At 38.7% G+C, this 19,048-nt stretch overlaps 1 protein-coding gene across 3 annotated transcripts in view; it reads right to left on the bottom strand.

The window, feature by feature from the left end:
• Window positions 1-18,576, bottom strand: part of GUCY1B1 (guanylate cyclase 1 soluble subunit beta 1) — a 47,296-nt gene extending 28,720 nt beyond the window's left edge. Inside the window, exons 1-3 of one of the 3 annotated variants that reach the window (XM_032862924.1) lie at window positions 18,444-18,576; window positions 17,699-17,772; window positions 849-949 (exon numbers count right to left, since the gene is read on the bottom strand). In XM_032862924.1, coding sequence (XP_032718815.1) covers window positions 849-949; window positions 17,699-17,772; window positions 18,444-18,446 — 178 coding nt within the window. In that variant the 5' untranslated portion in view covers window positions 18,447-18,576. Of the gene's footprint in view, window positions 1-848; window positions 950-8,910; window positions 8,987-17,694; window positions 17,773-18,443 lie in introns of those variants that run through there. The other 2 variants (XM_032862933.1, XM_032862942.1) reach the window with 2 other exon arrangements.
• Between the last annotated feature and the right edge of the window lie 472 nt (window positions 18,577-19,048).

Here is a 19,048-nt window from a genome sequence, read left to right as displayed (position 1 = left end):
AATAGATCTAACGATTCTTTGAGGAAAAATTCCTAAAGGGTTTGCACATTTTTTTAAGAGACTTGACTAATGATGCAAAATTATTCTCTACAATGTTGTCTTAATTTACGATCAGATTAACAATGTGTGCGACTTCCTCTTTGACTCTACTGTTGAATACACTAGATGCTTAATTTTAAAAATAACCAAATCTGTGAATAAAATTTCATATTTGTTTCAGTTTTGATTACCAATGAGGCAGGATATTTTTATTATTAACAATTTTCCATTCTTTCTTTGTAATTCTTGTGTCCTGTATTAGATATTTGCTCTTCTAGTTATTAGTGGCAAAGCTAAAAACTTCTTTCTATTTTACCCAAATAGGAGCCTAATTGTAAATTAAACACGTGAGAATAACTCTGAGAACAACTTTTTTTTTTTTTTCCATGAAGCTGTTTTTAAACTTTGCCTACTTTGTAGGAATTTTCATGTAGACCTCAGTTTCTTATTTCTTTTACCAATAGTTATGGAATGCAAGATTACAAGAGAGATTCAGGGACAGTATTTTCTGTATACTACACTTTTGTAATTACTGTGTTGTTGATACCATAACTGAAGTTATTATTACATGAAGTGTCAATAATTTTTTTTTCACCCCAACACATTATTTTCTGTGAGGGGCTACAGAGAGTTTCTCCACTCTTTAAAGAGCTTATGAAGGAAAACTAGGACTCAGGAAAGCCTGAGCCTTCCCTCCACCATTGTGCTGTGTACAACCTAACTAACAATATAATAGGATCTCGGTTCATGTATTCCTTTGGGCTTCTATGTGTAACTTAGCCAAAGAAGGAAAGACACATTCAACTTACTGAGGACTTTGCTTGCAGCAGCAACCAAATCATAAGTTTTAGAATCATCATATATTATTCTGACAAGAAATTGTCCTTCTTCATCTAACTGTGCCTCTTTTCTGGAAAACAAAAACAAGAGACAGCTTAATTTATATGCTGAAATAAATAATAAACTTATTTATATAGTTATATGTTTATAAATAATAAATTGAATTTATATGCTGAAATAAAAGAAGCTATTATAGATAATACTGTATGAATTGTGTATAAACTGTACAAACAGTGGTTTTATGCCTAAAATGGGACATTTCTGGCAAATTTGTTTAAATCAATTCCATGTGCCTAAAAGTCTAATGATTAAGAAGAAATCATTTCACATTCCCAATTAAAATTCCCCTAATTAAAATGATATATTTAAGCATAGTTTAGCAAGACTAACATTTATATAGTACTCTAATGCTCAATACAATGCCAGGTACTAACTAGAACCAAGAAATAACTTTTAGTTGAACAAATAGTCAGCAAATATTTGTTGAGTCCCTATATGTGCCAGGCACAGTTCCAGGCATTAGGGATCAAGCCTTTAGCAAAATAAACAAAAATACCTGACCTCTTGCAACATATACTTCCTAGGAGGGGAGACAGACTGGGCATAAAACTAATAAGTAACATATAATGGTAAGTAGTTTGAAGAAAAATAAAGACAGGTACTCAGGTAGGGAGCTTGAGAACAAAAGCCAAGAAGTCTCACTGGGATATTGGCAATTGAGTAGAGCCTGAAGGAAGCTCTAGAAGTGAGCCATGAGCCATGTGGGGAAGAGGGCTAGGCAGGAGCGGCCTGGGGCACTGGAGGAGCAGCAGAGGCCAGCGTGGCTGGAATAGGGTTGGGGCCAGAGTAGCTGTAAGCGAAGGGGTCAGAGTGGTAACAAGGGGCCTGGGAGGACATTAGAATGACTATGGCATTTACTTGAAAGTGACGGATGGTTTGGGCCTTTGTGACATGAGAGTGAGAGGAACTACTCTAGGTTAAAGGCATCAATCCTGCTGTTGCACTGAGACTGCCCCAGAAGGGGTTAGGACAGAGCAAGGAGACCAGTGAGGAGGCAACCGCCAATGCTCAGTGTGAGACAGGTTGGTAACTCTCGATTCAGAGTGGAAGCAACCCAAGGAGGGAGAAGTAGTCCAAACTGAATATGTTCTGAAGGCGAATTCAACAAGATTTGTCGATGGATTGGATACAGGTTGTGAGAAGAGGCTAGGACATACGGATGACACTGAGGTTTTAGCCTGAGCAACTGGAAGGATATTGTCACCAAAGACTGAACTGGGAAAGGCTGTTAGAAGTGGACTGGAGCAGGGGTGGGTTAGATCAAGGCCTATGGTTTCGGGGCGCCTGGGTGACTCAATTGGGTAAGCGTCCAACTCATGATTTCAGCTTAGGTCTTGATCTCAGGGTCTAAGTTCAAACCTCACATTGGGCTCCACGCCCAGCATGGAGCCTATTTTAAAAAAAAAAGAAGTTATAAACATATCAGGTTTGAGGTGCCAAATAGACTGATAACATCTCTTAACATATCCTTAGCTTATTAAACACAGTAGCTTTAAATATATACAGTATTCATGAAAGGATATTATACTTAGCATTTTTAATAGCTGTCATGATCATAGAAATATTTTTATTTTGATAAGATTTGGATTATTTTTCTCAAACAAATGTCCAAAGGAAAAATCTATTATTCAAAATATTGCCAGCCGTAGAAGAGAACTGACAAGTTGGCAGATATCTTTTCCAATGTTAAATTCACAAAAACAGGTGCAACTTGGAAATCAATCTGACTCTCAATCCAATTCATCTAAATCCCTGTGGGCTGCCAAGAGAATGCAAGACAAATCAGCCACTATCATCATGTGAACTTGCAACATAGTAGCAGCTCAAACAGCTACTGATGAAATGCTGCAGGCCACAATCCCTTTCTTTCTCTCTCTCTGTAGCAGAAGCTGTGTTTCACAGCTACTGACTGTAGCTGGAATACCGGCATCTGCTCAAGGAGAAAATTCCAAATGATGCCATATATTAGGTCCAGGGGGGATGGAGATATTCTTAAAAGTACCCTGTGTTCTTAAGAGCATACCATTTAGTTGCTTGCAGTTGTGCATATCATTGCATGTAAAAAATTTTTTTAAAAGCCTGATTTTGGTAGGCACAGAGATCTGAATTTCAGAGGCCAGAATTTACCAGCTGAATGAACTTGGACAACTCACACAAAACACATGAGCTTTAAACCCCCACTTTTTAAAAACAAGAGCCATAATATAACCTTTAAATATAAATTAATGATAATTTAATTTATATTTATAAATATAAATTGATATGTTTATTAATTTATCAATAATTATTAATATTCAATAATATAATTATTAAATGTATTTTATTATAATCATAAATTAAATTGATAATTATTTTATTTTAATAGTTTTTGAATTATATGTTTATTTATATATTGATTATATACTTATATATTTATTATTTATATACGTATGAATTGCTATAGTTAAATTTTTTATTATATTTATCAATTATGTATTTTACCAATTATATATTTATTATTACATTTATTGATTATCTATTAAATAGTATTTGTATTTATAATTTATAAGTTGTAGATTTATAATTATAGTTTAATTTATATTAAATATAAAAACATTTAAATAGAACTTTTTAAAAACAAGAGCCATAATATAACCCAGCTTCCTCGCTGTAAGAGATACAGTGTGTGAAAGTATGTTCTAAGCTGTTGAGGAGTGAATGTGTGTGTGTGTGTGTGTGCGTGTTTAGTACTAATGATCATAGTGCTTCCCATGTGCAGATATTGAAAAAACTAAAGAGTTGTATAAAGATGCGGAAGTCTTCCATTTGCTGAACATACACAGCTATTAAATTGAAGAGAACACATCTTCCAAACCTCAAGTCTTTTTAACACCAGATGTCAGTGAAATACCCCCAAATTATGAAGGTACAGTACAAACACTGACTTACCTTTTGATAAATGCTATTATGTATCGTGTACATTCCAATTTCTAATTGTATAAAAATATGAATATAAAATATAAAATACAGGCAGGGAAACCTTTTAAAGAACCCTCCACTATCCCGATAACCACTGCTATTATATTTGAGTTGTTCATACTTGAATATACTTGTATGTATGACACACACCACAATTATACTGCCTTAAAATCTCCTTTTTTGACTTAGTACTTGATGGATATCTCATTTTATTAAATACATTTCTGTACTTTGCATAAAATTGCATTGTATAGACATTGAAATTTCAGTAGCTATTTAGATTGCTTTTTTTTTTGCAAGTATAAACAATGTTGTGATGAGTAACTGTAGTTAATAATTGCATTTCTATACAAAATTGTAATTAATTCTTAGGGATTGATGATTTGAGGGACATGGATAGCCTAATTCTTCTCATTTTGCCACTAACATTTTATTACAAAATAGCACTGGTCAATAGATCAGCATTTTGAAGCCTCTAATTTAGGGCATTCTAATAAAATATAGATACATTTTAATTAAATATATAATAAAGTATATATAAATTTATATTCTCACTCTGTGGTATTCTCTCTCTTCCAATTGGGATAAATCAGGTAACATAAATTTCTATAATAAACTCAACTGCTCAGAAACACTCACCAATCCGTAACAATAGGTAAATAAATGAGGTACAAATAGAACACGGCATCCCTCTGCATAAAATAGAAGAATGGCTGTTTCCCTAGAAATCCCCTAACCATGAGTCAATGCATTCCTTCTTTCCTCTCTCTTGTTTTAGTAAAATAAGCTCCCTTATCTTTTAAGCTTTACTTCCTGAAATGATCAGCCCAACATGCTCCCTGGAGGAAGGCTGAAATATAAATTAAACAGCAGTACATGGAAAGAAATAACCGTCTTCTTTGAAAAATGTCACACTAAATTCTAATGAATTATTTAAAATACTTAGGATTCCTTATTTACATTTATCTTAGAAATCTTTCAAAATTTTGGGTGGCTCTTTAATTACTCTCTCCCCATCACCCCCAAAAAAGGGTATTTGCCACAAATATTCGAGCAACTATTATGCCCCCAGGCACTTTACTAAGTACTTTTAATCTATCAATGAAGGAAATAAAGATCCCTGCCTTCAAAGAGCTTACATTTTAACTGATAGAAACAATGAGCAATGAATATCTACTCAAATTTTATAACCTACCATTAGGTGATGAATGCTATAAAACAAAGTAGATGAGGATAAAGGGGTGAGAGTAGGGATGTAGGAAGAAGAGGAAGGATGCAGTATAAAAGATATGGATTATGAGAGGCTTCCTTGAGAAGTTAATTTCCCAGCAAGATTTTAGGAGGTAAATTGATCTCCATGACCTAATCTTTCTGGACCCATTTTCCTTTCTTCTGGAAATCATTCATCTTTTTTCCATCTTCAGGGGAAATGAGAATTTACAGTGCAAAGGAGTAGGATGCAAAAGACTTAATTTCAGGCAATATGGTCAATGAAGCTACTAGAAAGGCTTTCTCAATGTGTCTCAATTCTCAATACTAATGTTCTTCTAGCTTCTGGACAAATTTGTATTTGCTCAGGCTTTATGCTATCAAATGGTTTAGCCTCTGGAAGGTGCAGAGATTATGGTAATAACCATCTCTCAGATACATCTTGAAAATATATATTTTTCGAGGGAAGTTTCAACAGGCACCCTTCTGACATTACACTCTTCCTTCACTCCTCTTGGAGGTGTTTATTTTTTGTTTTGTTATGTTTTGTTTTTCACTAGCTACTTAAAACCACAGAGGGTGACCAGCAAAGAAAAGCTGGGAAGTAAGCTAATATTCAGATTACATAAATGATTTCTATAATTCAGGTAACATTAGCTCACCTCATTCTCCATAGTTTCTAGCTTTTTTTCTTAAAAGCAAAAGTAAAGGATGTGTCAAATATATATATAGAACATTTCTAATAATATTTAAGGTTTATCTTCTTGACAGTTTCTTTTGTGCTTAAATTATCCAAATTCAGCCAAGTATATTAACCAAATTTTCTAGATTTTCAGAATATATCTTCTGAGAACTAACTTTGTTGAAATTGTTGCATACACAAAGCAAGTATGTAATTAATTCCCTGTTATTTAAATTATACTTAGTTTACATGTGAAAAAAAAACACAGGTTGCTCTGAGAAACAATTTTAAATTTTCTCAAAAATGAAAGATTTTAGACATGCTATTTTTTCCCAGTAACTTTCAGATGACAGCAAATATCATATGAAACCAGAAGTAAACTGGATTGGAATATATTCAATAGTGCTCATGTATCAAATGGCAACCAAGAGAACTATTATCATCTTATATCCGAGTTTGTGTTATTATATCCTGCTGCTTTCTACTATGCTAAATATCTCTTGGATTACCCCAAAAGAATACAGCTTTTCCGTCTTTCCAAATAGTATCGCTTGCACTAGTTTGTGTTACCTTTACCTATATATTCAAGAACTGTATTTGGGCTAAGCATTACATCTTGCACTTGGTGCATTATTCGATAAAAGAAGTCAGCAGAAGGGAAGACATATTGAGAGATTTATTTTTAAAGTGGCTTAAATGAGGTTGGATGAAGTGGGAAAAAGAAAAAGGCACTTTCTTGGGTTAACAAGTAAACCTAGATGGAGAGACACCCATCTGGTTTCATCTGCACCATAAATCATAGTGTTTTCTCACACAGCACGCAAAAGCAGCAGCTAAGCTATTTCCATACGTGGTTGCGCTAAGCCTGGGCCAGTTCACCTCTCATTTCCGTTTCTTCATCTGTGAAATAGAGGAACAGCAGTACTTACCTGGAGTCCTGTTGGTTGGCAGATTTAGTCTACCTAACGGGCTTAGAATAGTGTTTCCCACCCACTAAATGCCCAATACAGCCAACGGGCAATAGTCTAGTTGTTGAAGAAGAGGAAGGAGGAGGGGCACGAGGAGGAAGAGCAAATGGCAAGTAGAGGAAGAGAAGGAAAGAAATGACAATCAAATATTGGGAATTTGTATTCAGCATCAAAAGAGTCAAACTAAAGGTACACTTAATTTGTTCATTTGATGGTAAATTCTCTTAATTCAAGTAGCCAATAATAAACAAATCCTGTCTCCCCTAAGGACTTTTTTTTTTTTAAGATTTTATTTATTTGTTTAAGAAAGAGAGAGAGAGAGTATGAGAGGGAAGGTCAGAGGGAGAAATAGACTCCCCATGGAGCTGGGAGCCCAACGCTGGACTCAATCCTGGGACTCTGAGACATGACCTGAGCCGAAGGCAGCCGTTTAACCAACTGAACCACCAGGTGCCCTTCCCTAAGGACTTTTAAAAAATAAAGACCAAGCTCTCACCTGAAGATGGAATAAGAAACCATCATATTCCATGTATTTGTGGCCACAATAAGTGTTTAAAAATTAAGTAGGAGTGCATGAACAATTTTCCTAGTAGCAATTTCCTACTTACTTTTCATGATGGCTATTTGTTGGGATTTAAATTCATCATTTATTTACACTAATTACCATTCCCCAAAAGAACAATAGGTATTTTTACGGTGATGTTCTGTGGTTTTGGCTTTTGAATTTTGCTTTCTTAATCATTGACGCCAAGCCCAAGTGCTGGAATAGAACACGTGGTCAATTAATGTACAAATGTTTTAAAAGGCATGAATGCATTAATTAAACCCATTTCCCTCACATGTTTCTAAACTGCCTACTAAAAATCAAATAATCAAACATGACTGGCAAAAGTGAGCAGCTTGTTTTCAAACTACTATTTAATTTTTATTTTTTATTTATTTGAAATATCTTATTTATTTATTTATTTGACACAGAGAGTGATCACAAACAGAGGGAGTGGCAGGCAGAGGGAGAAGGAGAAGCAAGCTCCCCACCGAACAGGGAGCCCGATGCGGGATCAGTCCCAGGACGCTGGGATCATGACCTGAACCGAAGGCCAAGGCATAACAGACTGAGCCACCCAGGCACCCACTATTTAATTTTTAAAGACTAGGTACACGATTCATCATAATTATCCATTTAGCATTTCTCATAACTCCATAATTGAGAGAATGTTTAACTGTGAAATGTGAATGTACAAAAAAATGGAATTCATATTCTGACACTGAATTCTTGCTGTTATATACTTTTCAGAAAAGTTCGGTATACTAGAAGGTTCTGACTTTTCAGCAAAGAGGTTTCCTGTAGAAGTATGAAAGCAGGTGTTCTGTGTTAGTAGACCCTGAATACAAGGCATCTTAAAAATAAAGTCCCAAAACAGGGTCTGATCTCAGAAGGAAAAGGTCAGCACACATCAAACAATCAACCTGACCAATTATCTTTAAAAACCATTATCTCAGAACAAGTTTAATTCAAAGACAGAATGTAGATGTCATCTTGACGATAAGCCCCAAGATGGTCTATTTCAATGTACTGGAAGGACATCATAAATGCTGAGTTGTGTCCAACCGGTACTAAAATTAAAAGCCCCCACTTATAAAACAGATATAACTATATATAATACCTAAAAAGTTAAAAATTCATATTTTTTTTTTCTGAGTGCTTGTGAAGTATTAATTACCCCTCAATTTTCAGTAATGGGTTTCCACTAAGTCTGAATCTGCAAAGGAGAAACTGGATTGAGGCAGCTGTAGAGGGGAGAAGCAAGGGGGAGATACTGGCCCTTTAAATGCAGTGACACCAGCTTCCTGCTTGGAGTCTCTTTCATTAAATAAAGGTCCCTCCTTAAGCCGATGTGTCCACTCATCCAAGTACTGTAAACAGTAACAACAAATCCTGTCAAGAGTGACACAGACTGAAGCAAAGTGACATCACTCTAGATACATAATTGCATTTTTTTCTTGATACAGGTGGCCAGCCACAAGGGTCTCATCAGTAACTGCCTGAGTTCTGAAGACACATCCATAAACATCTCCTGCGAACCATTTTCAGTAGCTTCATCAGACAAATGAATGCACTTAGATCTGTGTGTGTGCACTTCATCGTGAACTCACCTTGTGTGCCCGCTGAGTCACAGCTCTTCTAAAAATACATAGGTTGCTCAAAATTTCTGAGGCTCTGGTTTTCTTTAGCACATGTACTAGTTGGTGGTGGATAAAAACCACCTCTAAAAATGTCACAGCCAAAATCACCTGTCTGTGTGCTTGAAAAGTCCAGGGAAACAAAAACAAAAATGAGTAGTGCTAATACACATGCAATTGCCCAGGCCCATGGTAAACTGGCTGCCTTGGGAAGGGTCAGAGGTCCTTCTCTTTAGAGGAAAGCACATAATAAGATCATTGCAAGCCTACCTCGGTTCAGGTTCCTGCTGTGATCATTAGATTAACAGCTGAGTGATTTGAAACAGGGTTTTAAAGTCGTGAAGCTTCAGTTCCCTTACTTACAAAATGAGGACAATGAAACAACTCTATTTTCTCTGGTGTTTGTGAGGACTAAGTGAGACAATGAGTATAAAGCACTTTTCAATCCTGGGGACTGTGACTGAGGAACCCTATGGTAAGTGTGTCTTCTATAAGAGCTGTTACATTCAAAACTGAATGACATGATGATCATTCTCATCAGGTTTTTAGATTTAATTTCACTATTACATATTACAAACACTTATCTACAGTTTATAACACTGACTTCAAACAGCACCATTATCTACCCAGCTTTTAGACACCTGCTAAAGGATTCAGTCTTGTCCTGAATCTAGTTCAATAGCTGGTTTCTGGTATATGAAATTGGTCATTCAACAGTAGTGTTTTCTTTTTTTTTTTTTTTAAGATTATTTATTTATTTGAGAGAGCGAGAGAGAATGAGAGAGAGCAAGCAAGCATGAGAGGGGAGAAGTCAGAAGAAGAAGCAGACTCCCTGCCACGCAGGGAGCCTGATGTGGGACTCGATCCTGAGACTCCAGGATCATGACCTAAGCTGAAGGCAGTTGCTTAACCAACTGAGCCACCCAGATGTCCCTCAACAATAGTGTTCTCAATATTTTATTATATCCATACACATAGGGAGATGACACAAAAGAACTCTGACTCTTCCAGAGGAGATCCCATTATAAACTTCTCTATCTTCTGCTTTTGCTATTTTAAAAAAAAAGAGTCCATTTCAACAGAGTTTATATTGTGTTAAATAGTGGTTATAAATGTCATCACTCTGACATAATAAATCCTGGTTACAGAAAAAAAATCTGTGAATGTGCATGTGTTCTACTCCCTGGAAATTAAAAATAGGAAGGATTTATATATATATGTATAATATTTTATATAATATATTAAATATATATTTCATATATAGACACACACACACATAATATATAAACATATACACACATACACATGGGGAAAAAGAGAGTGAACGAGAAGAAGAAAAAGACAACAATATACGAGGCTCTTTTCTAGGTAACTGTTAGAAAGGCTAGAATGTACTAAGACAAAACAAACATTAATGAATAATAGAAATAAGTAATTATAAACCCTGGTAGGTATTATGAAGAAAAACCACAGTTTCAGAGGTGAGAGAAACCTTCCCTTAGGAAGTCACATTTGTTTTGCCATCTCAAAGCTGAGACACATTTCCATTTCTGGGTGGGGGATGGGGAGGGAAGAGAAGGAAAATCTGCTAAGCACAAGTGTTCTCCTGATACATAAAATTCAAAGTCTTCAGGACTGAAAACTGGCCCACAAGGCTAGTGTGCTGAGAGAAAGCAAGGTATGTGGACTGAAATGAAAGGTTCCCATGTTTGAGTGATCTGAAAATTGATCACAAAGCATTTCGATAAAGCAACAATTTAGTATTTCTTGATTTGACAAAAAATGGCAAGGAGATCAGAATACACAATGGATCTAAAACCACAGTAACAAAGAGGTATAAAAAATACTTCCAAATATTTGCCTTTTAACCTGGAATAGAGACTTCTTTAACCTCAGTATTTTTTGACAGAAAATTTTTAAAAAAAGGTGCTCCACTTTACTGGACAAAAATACCAACATTTTCCCACCGTTTCCTCTTTAATGAACAATGAGGCAAAGAAGCAGATGGAAAAGCTGCAAGTACTCATGTCTTCTGAGTTGTCACTCTCTGAACTGGGCCAGTTCTACTGATTTCTTAAGGCGTGTTTTCCTGTTAATGTCTACATGCTATCAACTCATAACTATTGCTTTCCAACACACTGAGGAGAAACATGTGCTCAAGTCCCTTATCCTGCAGAGAGGCAAGAGAGTGGAAAAGATGTTGTTCTTTGTGAACAGTAGCAGTGTCTCGTTAACATTACCCACAGCTATGTCCAAACAGATCAAAAGGGAGAATACAGATTTTCTAATTTTTCCTCTGGCTCTGATGTTAATGAGCAAAGCTCCTTCTCTGAAATACCTAATTAAATAAAGTTTCTATGTTTTTTTTTTTTTTTCCCAATTCTCAAAACAAAGACCTAGCTTGATTTCAGGGGGATACTTTGAATCATCAAAGAAAAACCCTGAGATCAGGCTATGACCTATCCTATCACCTACGTATCATGTTGCTCACCAGGCATGGTCTAGGTTCAGGGAGAGTCCTATGTGAAGAGCTCACTGGCAGATACGTGAAGGGGTTTACATATGGACATCTACTTCCTCCTGTAAGAATAACTTCAAATGCTAGTGAGCTTATCAACCAGCAGACTGTGCCTACCCCCTTCAGGCTAACCAGCAGGACTTCGTACAGAAAAAGGTCTTGATCCTAACAATTATCAAATTTACCTATTTTTATCTGTATATTATTTTTTTAATTTGGACTGAGGATGTTTCTGGGTATGACCGTTAATATGGTTTCATTTTTGTATGTGTATTACAATAGCTCCTATGTCTACCTTGAAAGAAGCATTTCTAACCTTTGGCACCAGAAGATCAGGGTTGGAGTCCTGACCTTTTAGCTTCCGGTATATAATCCCTAGGACAGTCCTTTAACCTCTTGGAAACTCAGCTTTATCACCAAAAACAAACAAGAAACAATATTGCACTCCCTTATATATAGAATCTACAAAGGACAAACTCAGAGAAACGGAAGTGGTAGCTACCTCGGGGTGGGGGTAGACGAAATGGGGAGCTGTTGTGCAAATGCTAAGATACCCAGTTATAAGATTAACAAGTTCATTAATAACATTGTATCACATACTTAAATGTTGCAAGAGTAGATCTTAAATGTTCTTACCACAAAAAGGAAATGGTAACTGCATGATGAAAGTGGTAGCTAATACTATGGTAGCAATTGTTTCACACTTAATAAATGTATCTAATCAACACAACTTACACCTTAAACCTACACAATGTTATGTGTCAATTATATCTCAATGAACCAGGAAAAAATTGACCTGGAAAAGTCTTTCAGAGTCCTGGGATCTAGCCCCCATCAGGCTCCTTGCTCAGCGGGAGCCTGCTCTCCCTCTGCCTTCTGTTCTCCCTGCCTGTGCGTCTGCTCTCTCTTGCTCTCTCTCTCTCTCTCTCTCTCTCTCTCGCTATCTCTCTCTCGCTATAAAACAAGAAAATAAACTCTTTAAAAAATAAAATAAAATAAGGCAAAGCACAGTGCCTTATTTTGCTTGTTTTAATTAAATTTTTTTTAATAAAATGTATTGGAGGAGCATTTGCTACATTTTCAAACAATAAATAGGGATTAGGGGAGGGGGGACTAGAAAAATATAATGTCAGATTGATTCCAAAGTGGAACCAGCATCACGGAAGTAACAATCTTCCCATAATCTGCAGAATGGAGAGGGTGGGTGGGACAAGTCAGACACAGAAAACCCAGTCATGAGGCTGTTGGAGAAGCACAAAAGAAAGTGCTAGGAGCCAGAATGAAAGAAGAGGAGAGTCTAAGGGGCACTTCAAATTCAAAGAACTGGTACCAGTTGTACAGAATGGACAAAAGAGAAAAATCAGTGAACACGACCAGGAAGTTACTACTTATCCTAGAGTGATGAGGGAACATTTAGTCTCTGTACACCTCAATGAGCTACTATTGCTTAAAGGAGAACTTCCCATCTTTCAAAGGAGCTGGGGAAGAAAAAAGTCAAAAAATTTTGGTTCTAGAATGAAATTAATAGCTACCATTTATTAAGCAGTTACTTTTCAAAAACCATATTAAGCATTTTTGGACATTTTTCAACATGTTACAACAACTCTATACAACAGGAATTATGTTTTCCTTACTCCCAGAGGCTCAGAAAATTTAGGGAATTTGGAAAAGTCACATTACTAGCTTATAGCAAAGCACTTGCCTATATGAACCATAACAATTTGTGATTAGCATATTCAACAGATACATTAGTTTCAAAGCTGAAGATCAGCATGTTTCTATGCTTGAGTTATGAGCAGAAATCTTTCCATGTCTGAGTTATAGGCAGAACAAAACAAGAAAAAATAAGACAAAAATATCCTAACAACTCTTAAAAGAGTTAGTAGTATGGTAAGATTTTATTTAGAGGCAGGGAGTATATCTTACTTTTCTACCCTCAGTGTCTAAAACTACACTATGCTCATTAAAAGTAAGCTTAACTAGAGGGATGCCTGGGTAGCTCAGTCGGTTAAGCTATTGCCTTCAGCTCAGGTCATGATCCCAGGGTCCTGGGATCCAGTACCGCATCAGGCTCCTTGCTCAGCGGGGAGCCTGCTTCTCTCTGTCTCTGCCTGCCATTCTGCCTGCTTGTGCTCTATCTCTCTGACAAATAAATAAATAACATCTTTTTAAAAAATTTAAAAAAAATAGAAGTAAGCTTAACTAGAGAATGAAAAAAGGAATAAATCAATGAAGGAAAAGGTACACTGCCCTGCTGTTGGTAAATCAGATAAAACCATGCTAAACATATATGAATTCTTTATTCAAGAAGGATAATTGACAACCTTCTAGAGGAATTTGCTCCAACACACACAGTTTGGAGTACACACAGTTGTGTGCTCCAAACACAACTAACAGTGTGATTACATCACTTTCAAATCTCATACTAAAATTTTGATCCAAATATTTATCTCGTACTTTTTAGTAAGACAAAGAAGGGCTAAGCTACGTACTGTACAGCACTATGGAGTTTCAAATCTATTTTTAATTTGTTCCTTGGCTTGATCAACTCAAGGCAAAATAATTAGTTTTTAGGAAGGTATTGTGGGTTTTTTTTTATAAACTTTATTCATGTTAGATTTTTTTTAATTTTTTGAATCTATTTTTATGTTTCAGGGAGGTTAAACCAATCTAAAATTGAATCCAGGGCGCCTGGGTGGCTCAGTGGGTTAAGCCGCTGCCTTCGGCTCAGGTCATGATCTCAGGGTCCTGGGATCGAGTCCCGCGTCCGGCTCTCTGCTTGGCAGGGAGCCTGCTTCCCTCTCTCTCTCTCTCTCTGCCCGCCTCTCTGCCTGCTTGTGGTCTCTCTCTGTCAAATAAATAAATAAATAAATAAATAAAATAAAATTGAATCCATTAATTGATACAATGATTAATTTCACCAGGGATGGTGGAAGAATGACAGATATGATTAAATCAAGTAGTTAAGTGCTCTTCTAATATCAATAACCTGACTTCATGTCTTCTCTGAAATTACTGATTTTTTTTTCCTCACCTTTTGACCATGGCTTCTAAAAGGATCGTCTGAAAACTGAAAAGAAACTGACAAAACAAGATTTAAAGTAGATTCAGAGGTCTCTTTTTCTTTTTCATATGTATTGGTGGTTAGATCAGAGGTAGTAAACTACAGCCCATGGTTTAAACCCAGCCCACTGCCCAGATTGTCTGGTCTGAGAGCAAAGAATCATTTTTACATTTTAGATGGTCACATTTTAACAGTTATGTGTATACCTACATAATATCCTCCATATTGACTTTTGACTGGCAGCACCTGGATTATTTACTATCTGGACTTTTAAGAGAATGTTTGCTGACCCTTAGTCTAGACATTTTTTTTTTTCTTAAAAGGAGGAATTTAAAGCTTCTGTGAAATGGTTATATTATTGGTAAGAGTGTAAGTGGATACAGAGTTTACAATGAAGCATTTTTGGCTCCTACCACTTAGCATTTACTGCCTGGAATCTGTTACTTAGGGTTTTATTTGTCATTAAATGTTTGGCATCCTTTCTCATGAAGAATGGATGGCCATTTCTTACTAAACCAAAAAAAAAAAAGTGTTATATTGTTTTATAAATATCAATTTACATAGTTTCTCACAGACCAAAAAAGGAAGATAGAGACATTTGGTGCTTACCGAGACCAAAAAGAAAAGAAAAATATTACACATTTAGTTTTTCATAAAAGATTAAGACAGAAAGTATATAGCATATTGAACCATTGGTCATGAAGGTGATCCTTCCTTCCTGGAGCAGAGGAGGAAATTGAAAGGAGGCATCAGAATCTTCCAAGGAGCATTTTCAAATTAAGCTCCTCCAAATTTTCCTCTCCTGCCCCTATGCAATGAACATCTCTTTGCTGTACTAAGGAAATGCTTTTCCAAGGAGTGCAAAGTAACCCCTCAGGGGTACTGACTGGGTTGGGAACAAATGAGCTGCTTTAATCCCTCTCAACACAGAAAAATGAGCAATGTCTCTATCCCAGATCGTCCATGGTACCCAAGAAAATAAGGGCTCCAACAGAAGGGACACTCAGGCAAAAAAGGATCAAAGTTAACACCTGTATTCCAGCACTAGTTTAACTAAAATAGTATTCCCCTTGCTGGGGTACATAATTGTTGCAGGGGTACATATAAAAAAGACTCATATGATTTGTTTCATTTTACCAGAAAAAAAGATTTTGAATGATTTAAGTTATTAAGACTTGAACAGATTAAGACTACTATTCAAAAATACTTAGAGATAAGTTAATAAGTTAAACCAGATTGATGTTTAATTAAAAATTAATATGCTTTTTAAAAGTAGAATATAACAACATTCTTAGCCTACTCTGACAGAGTTAAGTTCTCACACCAGTGAAATTTGAGTATTTTTTGGTATTTTGACCTTCTCTGGGGAAAATCTAGCCAATACAAACAAACCACTTGATAATTTAATTTTTGAAAATTTCTGATACATTTCTCTATAAAGTATAATTTTTCATCTTAGTATTTAACCACGATTTAAGTTGATAATGGGTGGCACATACACTCTAAATTTGGTTAAAACACATAATAACTATTTAGCCATAATAACTATCTTTTATTGTGCTCTCAAAATTTCAGATATATTGTCATAGCATATTCATCCAGAAATTTGGGGAATTTCTACATTACAGATGAGAAAACATGTGGGAGATACATAGAATGTTTTCATAAATTCACAAAGTGGCTTAAAGATAATCCCATACTTAAATTACACTGCCCCAAATCTTGCTTTTGACATCTGCCTTCTCTTTAACAAGCAAAATAAAAATTATGAAGGTATTAATAAAGCAGACAGATTCAAATCCCAAAGTAAGTTTTAGTGCCTGAATGCTCATTTGATTCAATCCATAATTTCCAAATCCCCACTTCTTTTTATTATATGTAGATATGTCCTGTGGGTAACATAAATGGCTCATGGAACATGAAACCAGGCTCAACGGTAGAGACCCAAGGAAGGGAAAGTCGCATTCTAGTGCTTAATATTTAAGCCTGGCCATCTCCGTGGAAACAGACATTTAAAAGAAAACATTGTCATGTAACTGCATAATAAGACTTGTTAGAATTGATTGCCAACAATTGCAATGTATTTAGAAAAAAAAAATTGCATGAAACACCACCTACTTGATAAAACAAACGAAATCAGTGAGGTCAGGAAATGAAAGTAAAGAATAACAACGCGCTCTCCTCAGTCCACCCAGGTAATCACTCCCTCTCCCTCCATTTCAATGTGACAGATTGTCGTTCCCCTATGAAAACCCATATATATGGTTTTGGTGTAACTAGTTGGTTGTGCTATCTATACAAGTTCAATGCAAATTTCACCAGAGTAAGAGAAGAAAAAGAGAGAGAATTTCCTTAGACGGAAATGTTCAACCTGCCCGCGGAGAGGACCCATCATTCCAACAGGCTTTAAGTCTCAGGTGTCTGTCGTATTTCCGTCCACGTCCAAAGTCCTGCCAGTGCTAGACTAAAACTAAGATGCTCTCCTACAAAGGAGCCTTGTAGAAGCCAAAAAAAAGGGAGGGGTAGATTTTGAGAAAATTAAAGAAAAAAAAATTCCAATTTTACTTTATTTCAAATGAGTAAATGCACTTGATTCAGTTGCTCAAGAAATCATCTCAAGAGAAGCGACGTTTAGCACACTAAAAAGGCTTAACTATTTTATGTGTCTGCGAGGTGTGTAAACTCTAAACGACCCAAGGTTTCCTGTTTGTTTCTAAGGCCTCAGGCTCTTTGCACGTCGCGGAGGCCTTAGTGGTCCCCGGGGCCCCTTTCCGCGTGGGAGTCTCCCGGCTTGCAGAGGCTCAGAGTCGCCGCCCGGGCGCTGGCAGAGCGTTCCCACGCTCAGGCCGGGTCGGGAGGCCGCGGTGACCCCAGGGGCTCCTTCCCCTGGTTCGCCCTCAGGGCCCCGCCCTGGCCGCCCCTCCTCCCCGGGTCCCCGCTCCGGAGCGTGGGAGCGCAGCTGCAGCCGGGAGCGGCGGGCTGAGGCATCTCCAAGGATGCGCGCCAGAGACCCAGGCAGGAAGCGGAGGATGCAGTGAGGCACGGGGGACATCGCGGGGCCCGCCCCGGGATGCCCCCCACCCCACCCCACCTCGCGCGCGCACACACACACACACACGCACGCACGCGCAGCGCGCGTCGCCAGAGCGGGGCCCAAGCTAGAGGACCCCGTCACTTACTTGATGTCTTCCCACACCTCCGGCCCGTAATTGCGGATCACCAGCAGCTCCAGCGCGTGATTCACAAATCCGTACTGCAGGGACAGGGGAAACCTGAGTGTCAGGAACCAGCCGTAGGTGGGAAGGGGGTCGGGGGCGAGGCAGCAGTATCAGCCGCCACAACTCTGGTTTAACCTTGTCCCCTGCCCCCTGGCTCCGCTCTATTCGGGGTACTCGGTGCTGAAGACAGGCATCAGAGACGCCACACCTCCACCCCAATAAAAGGCAGATCCTCTCCGCCACCGTCCGCCCCATCGCCGTGCCACCTTCTTACCCCTCCGCTCACCTGTCACCGCTCCCAGGCGGGGGGGGGGGGGGAGTATCCGGACAATTGTGGCAAAGGGGACACGAACCCGGCACTCCCCCGGCCATTGGCCCTCAGCCACCCACACCGGTGGGGTCCGCCTGAGCCGAAAATCCCCCGCGCCTCAGCCCCAAGTCCCCTTCCCGAGCCCAGGAAGTCGCGGCGCGATGCCGAGCCGTGGACCCTCCGCTGAGGAGCAAAGGCAATGACCGCCCCCGTCGCGACCCCCAGCGTTCCCAACACCCCTCCCAGGACACAGGCAAGACCGCGAGACTGTTCCCGCGACCCGCGGTGCGATCCTCCTGCCCCCGCGCCAAGCTCGGGTGGCGCGGCTGGTTCCCTAGGGCAACCAGGCCGGGCACAGCGTGAGGTTCCCAGCCTAACCCGACTGGAGGCACTCACCATGGTGTCTGCGACCCGAGCCGAGGAGGCAGCTCCCACGCAGACGCACGGCCGAAGGGACCCGGGTGGCGGCTGCAGCAGCGACAGCGCAACAGGACCGCGGCGGCAGCATAGAGCTGGAAGCCGCGCAGCAGCCTAGGCCCGCCCTGATTGCCACCTCTTCGCAGCCAATGGGGAGTCGAGCCGCTGGAGGCCGGTCGTTGCCTCCCAGTGTTCAACCAGTCAGCGACAGAGGAGGGAATTCGGATGCTCTCCGCTCTGCTGCGCTCCAGTGCCTTTCAGCCCCCGCCCCAGTGACAAGGCTTTCATTTGAGGCCATTACATGACGACGGAGAAGCCCCAGTCTTGCTTCTTGCATGAATTCTGGGGGAGGAAGAATGCAGCTGTTGGTGTTTCACCAAATGCATTCTTACCCAAAGATCTGCCTTCATGGGTAGCAAAAACTAAGGATGAGCGTGTGTGTGTGTGTGTGTGTGTGTGTGTGTGTGTATTGCAAGGATGAGTGTGCATCTGTGTGTATTGCAACAAACAAGCCCTAAAATGGAATAGGCCCTCATGGTCAGCATCCTCATGCTCATCGTCCTCTTGCAGATAAACATTTCCTT

Source organism: Lontra canadensis, unplaced genomic scaffold (assembly GCF_010015895.1).
Source record: "Lontra canadensis isolate GAN:19392208 unplaced genomic scaffold, GSC_riverotter_1.0 scaffold1, whole genome shotgun sequence".
In the NCBI taxonomy this organism is placed as follows: Eukaryota; Metazoa; Chordata; class Mammalia; order Carnivora; family Mustelidae; genus Lontra; species Lontra canadensis.
Note: the sequence above shows the minus strand (reverse complement) of the source record. Positions and strands in the feature narration are given on the sequence as shown.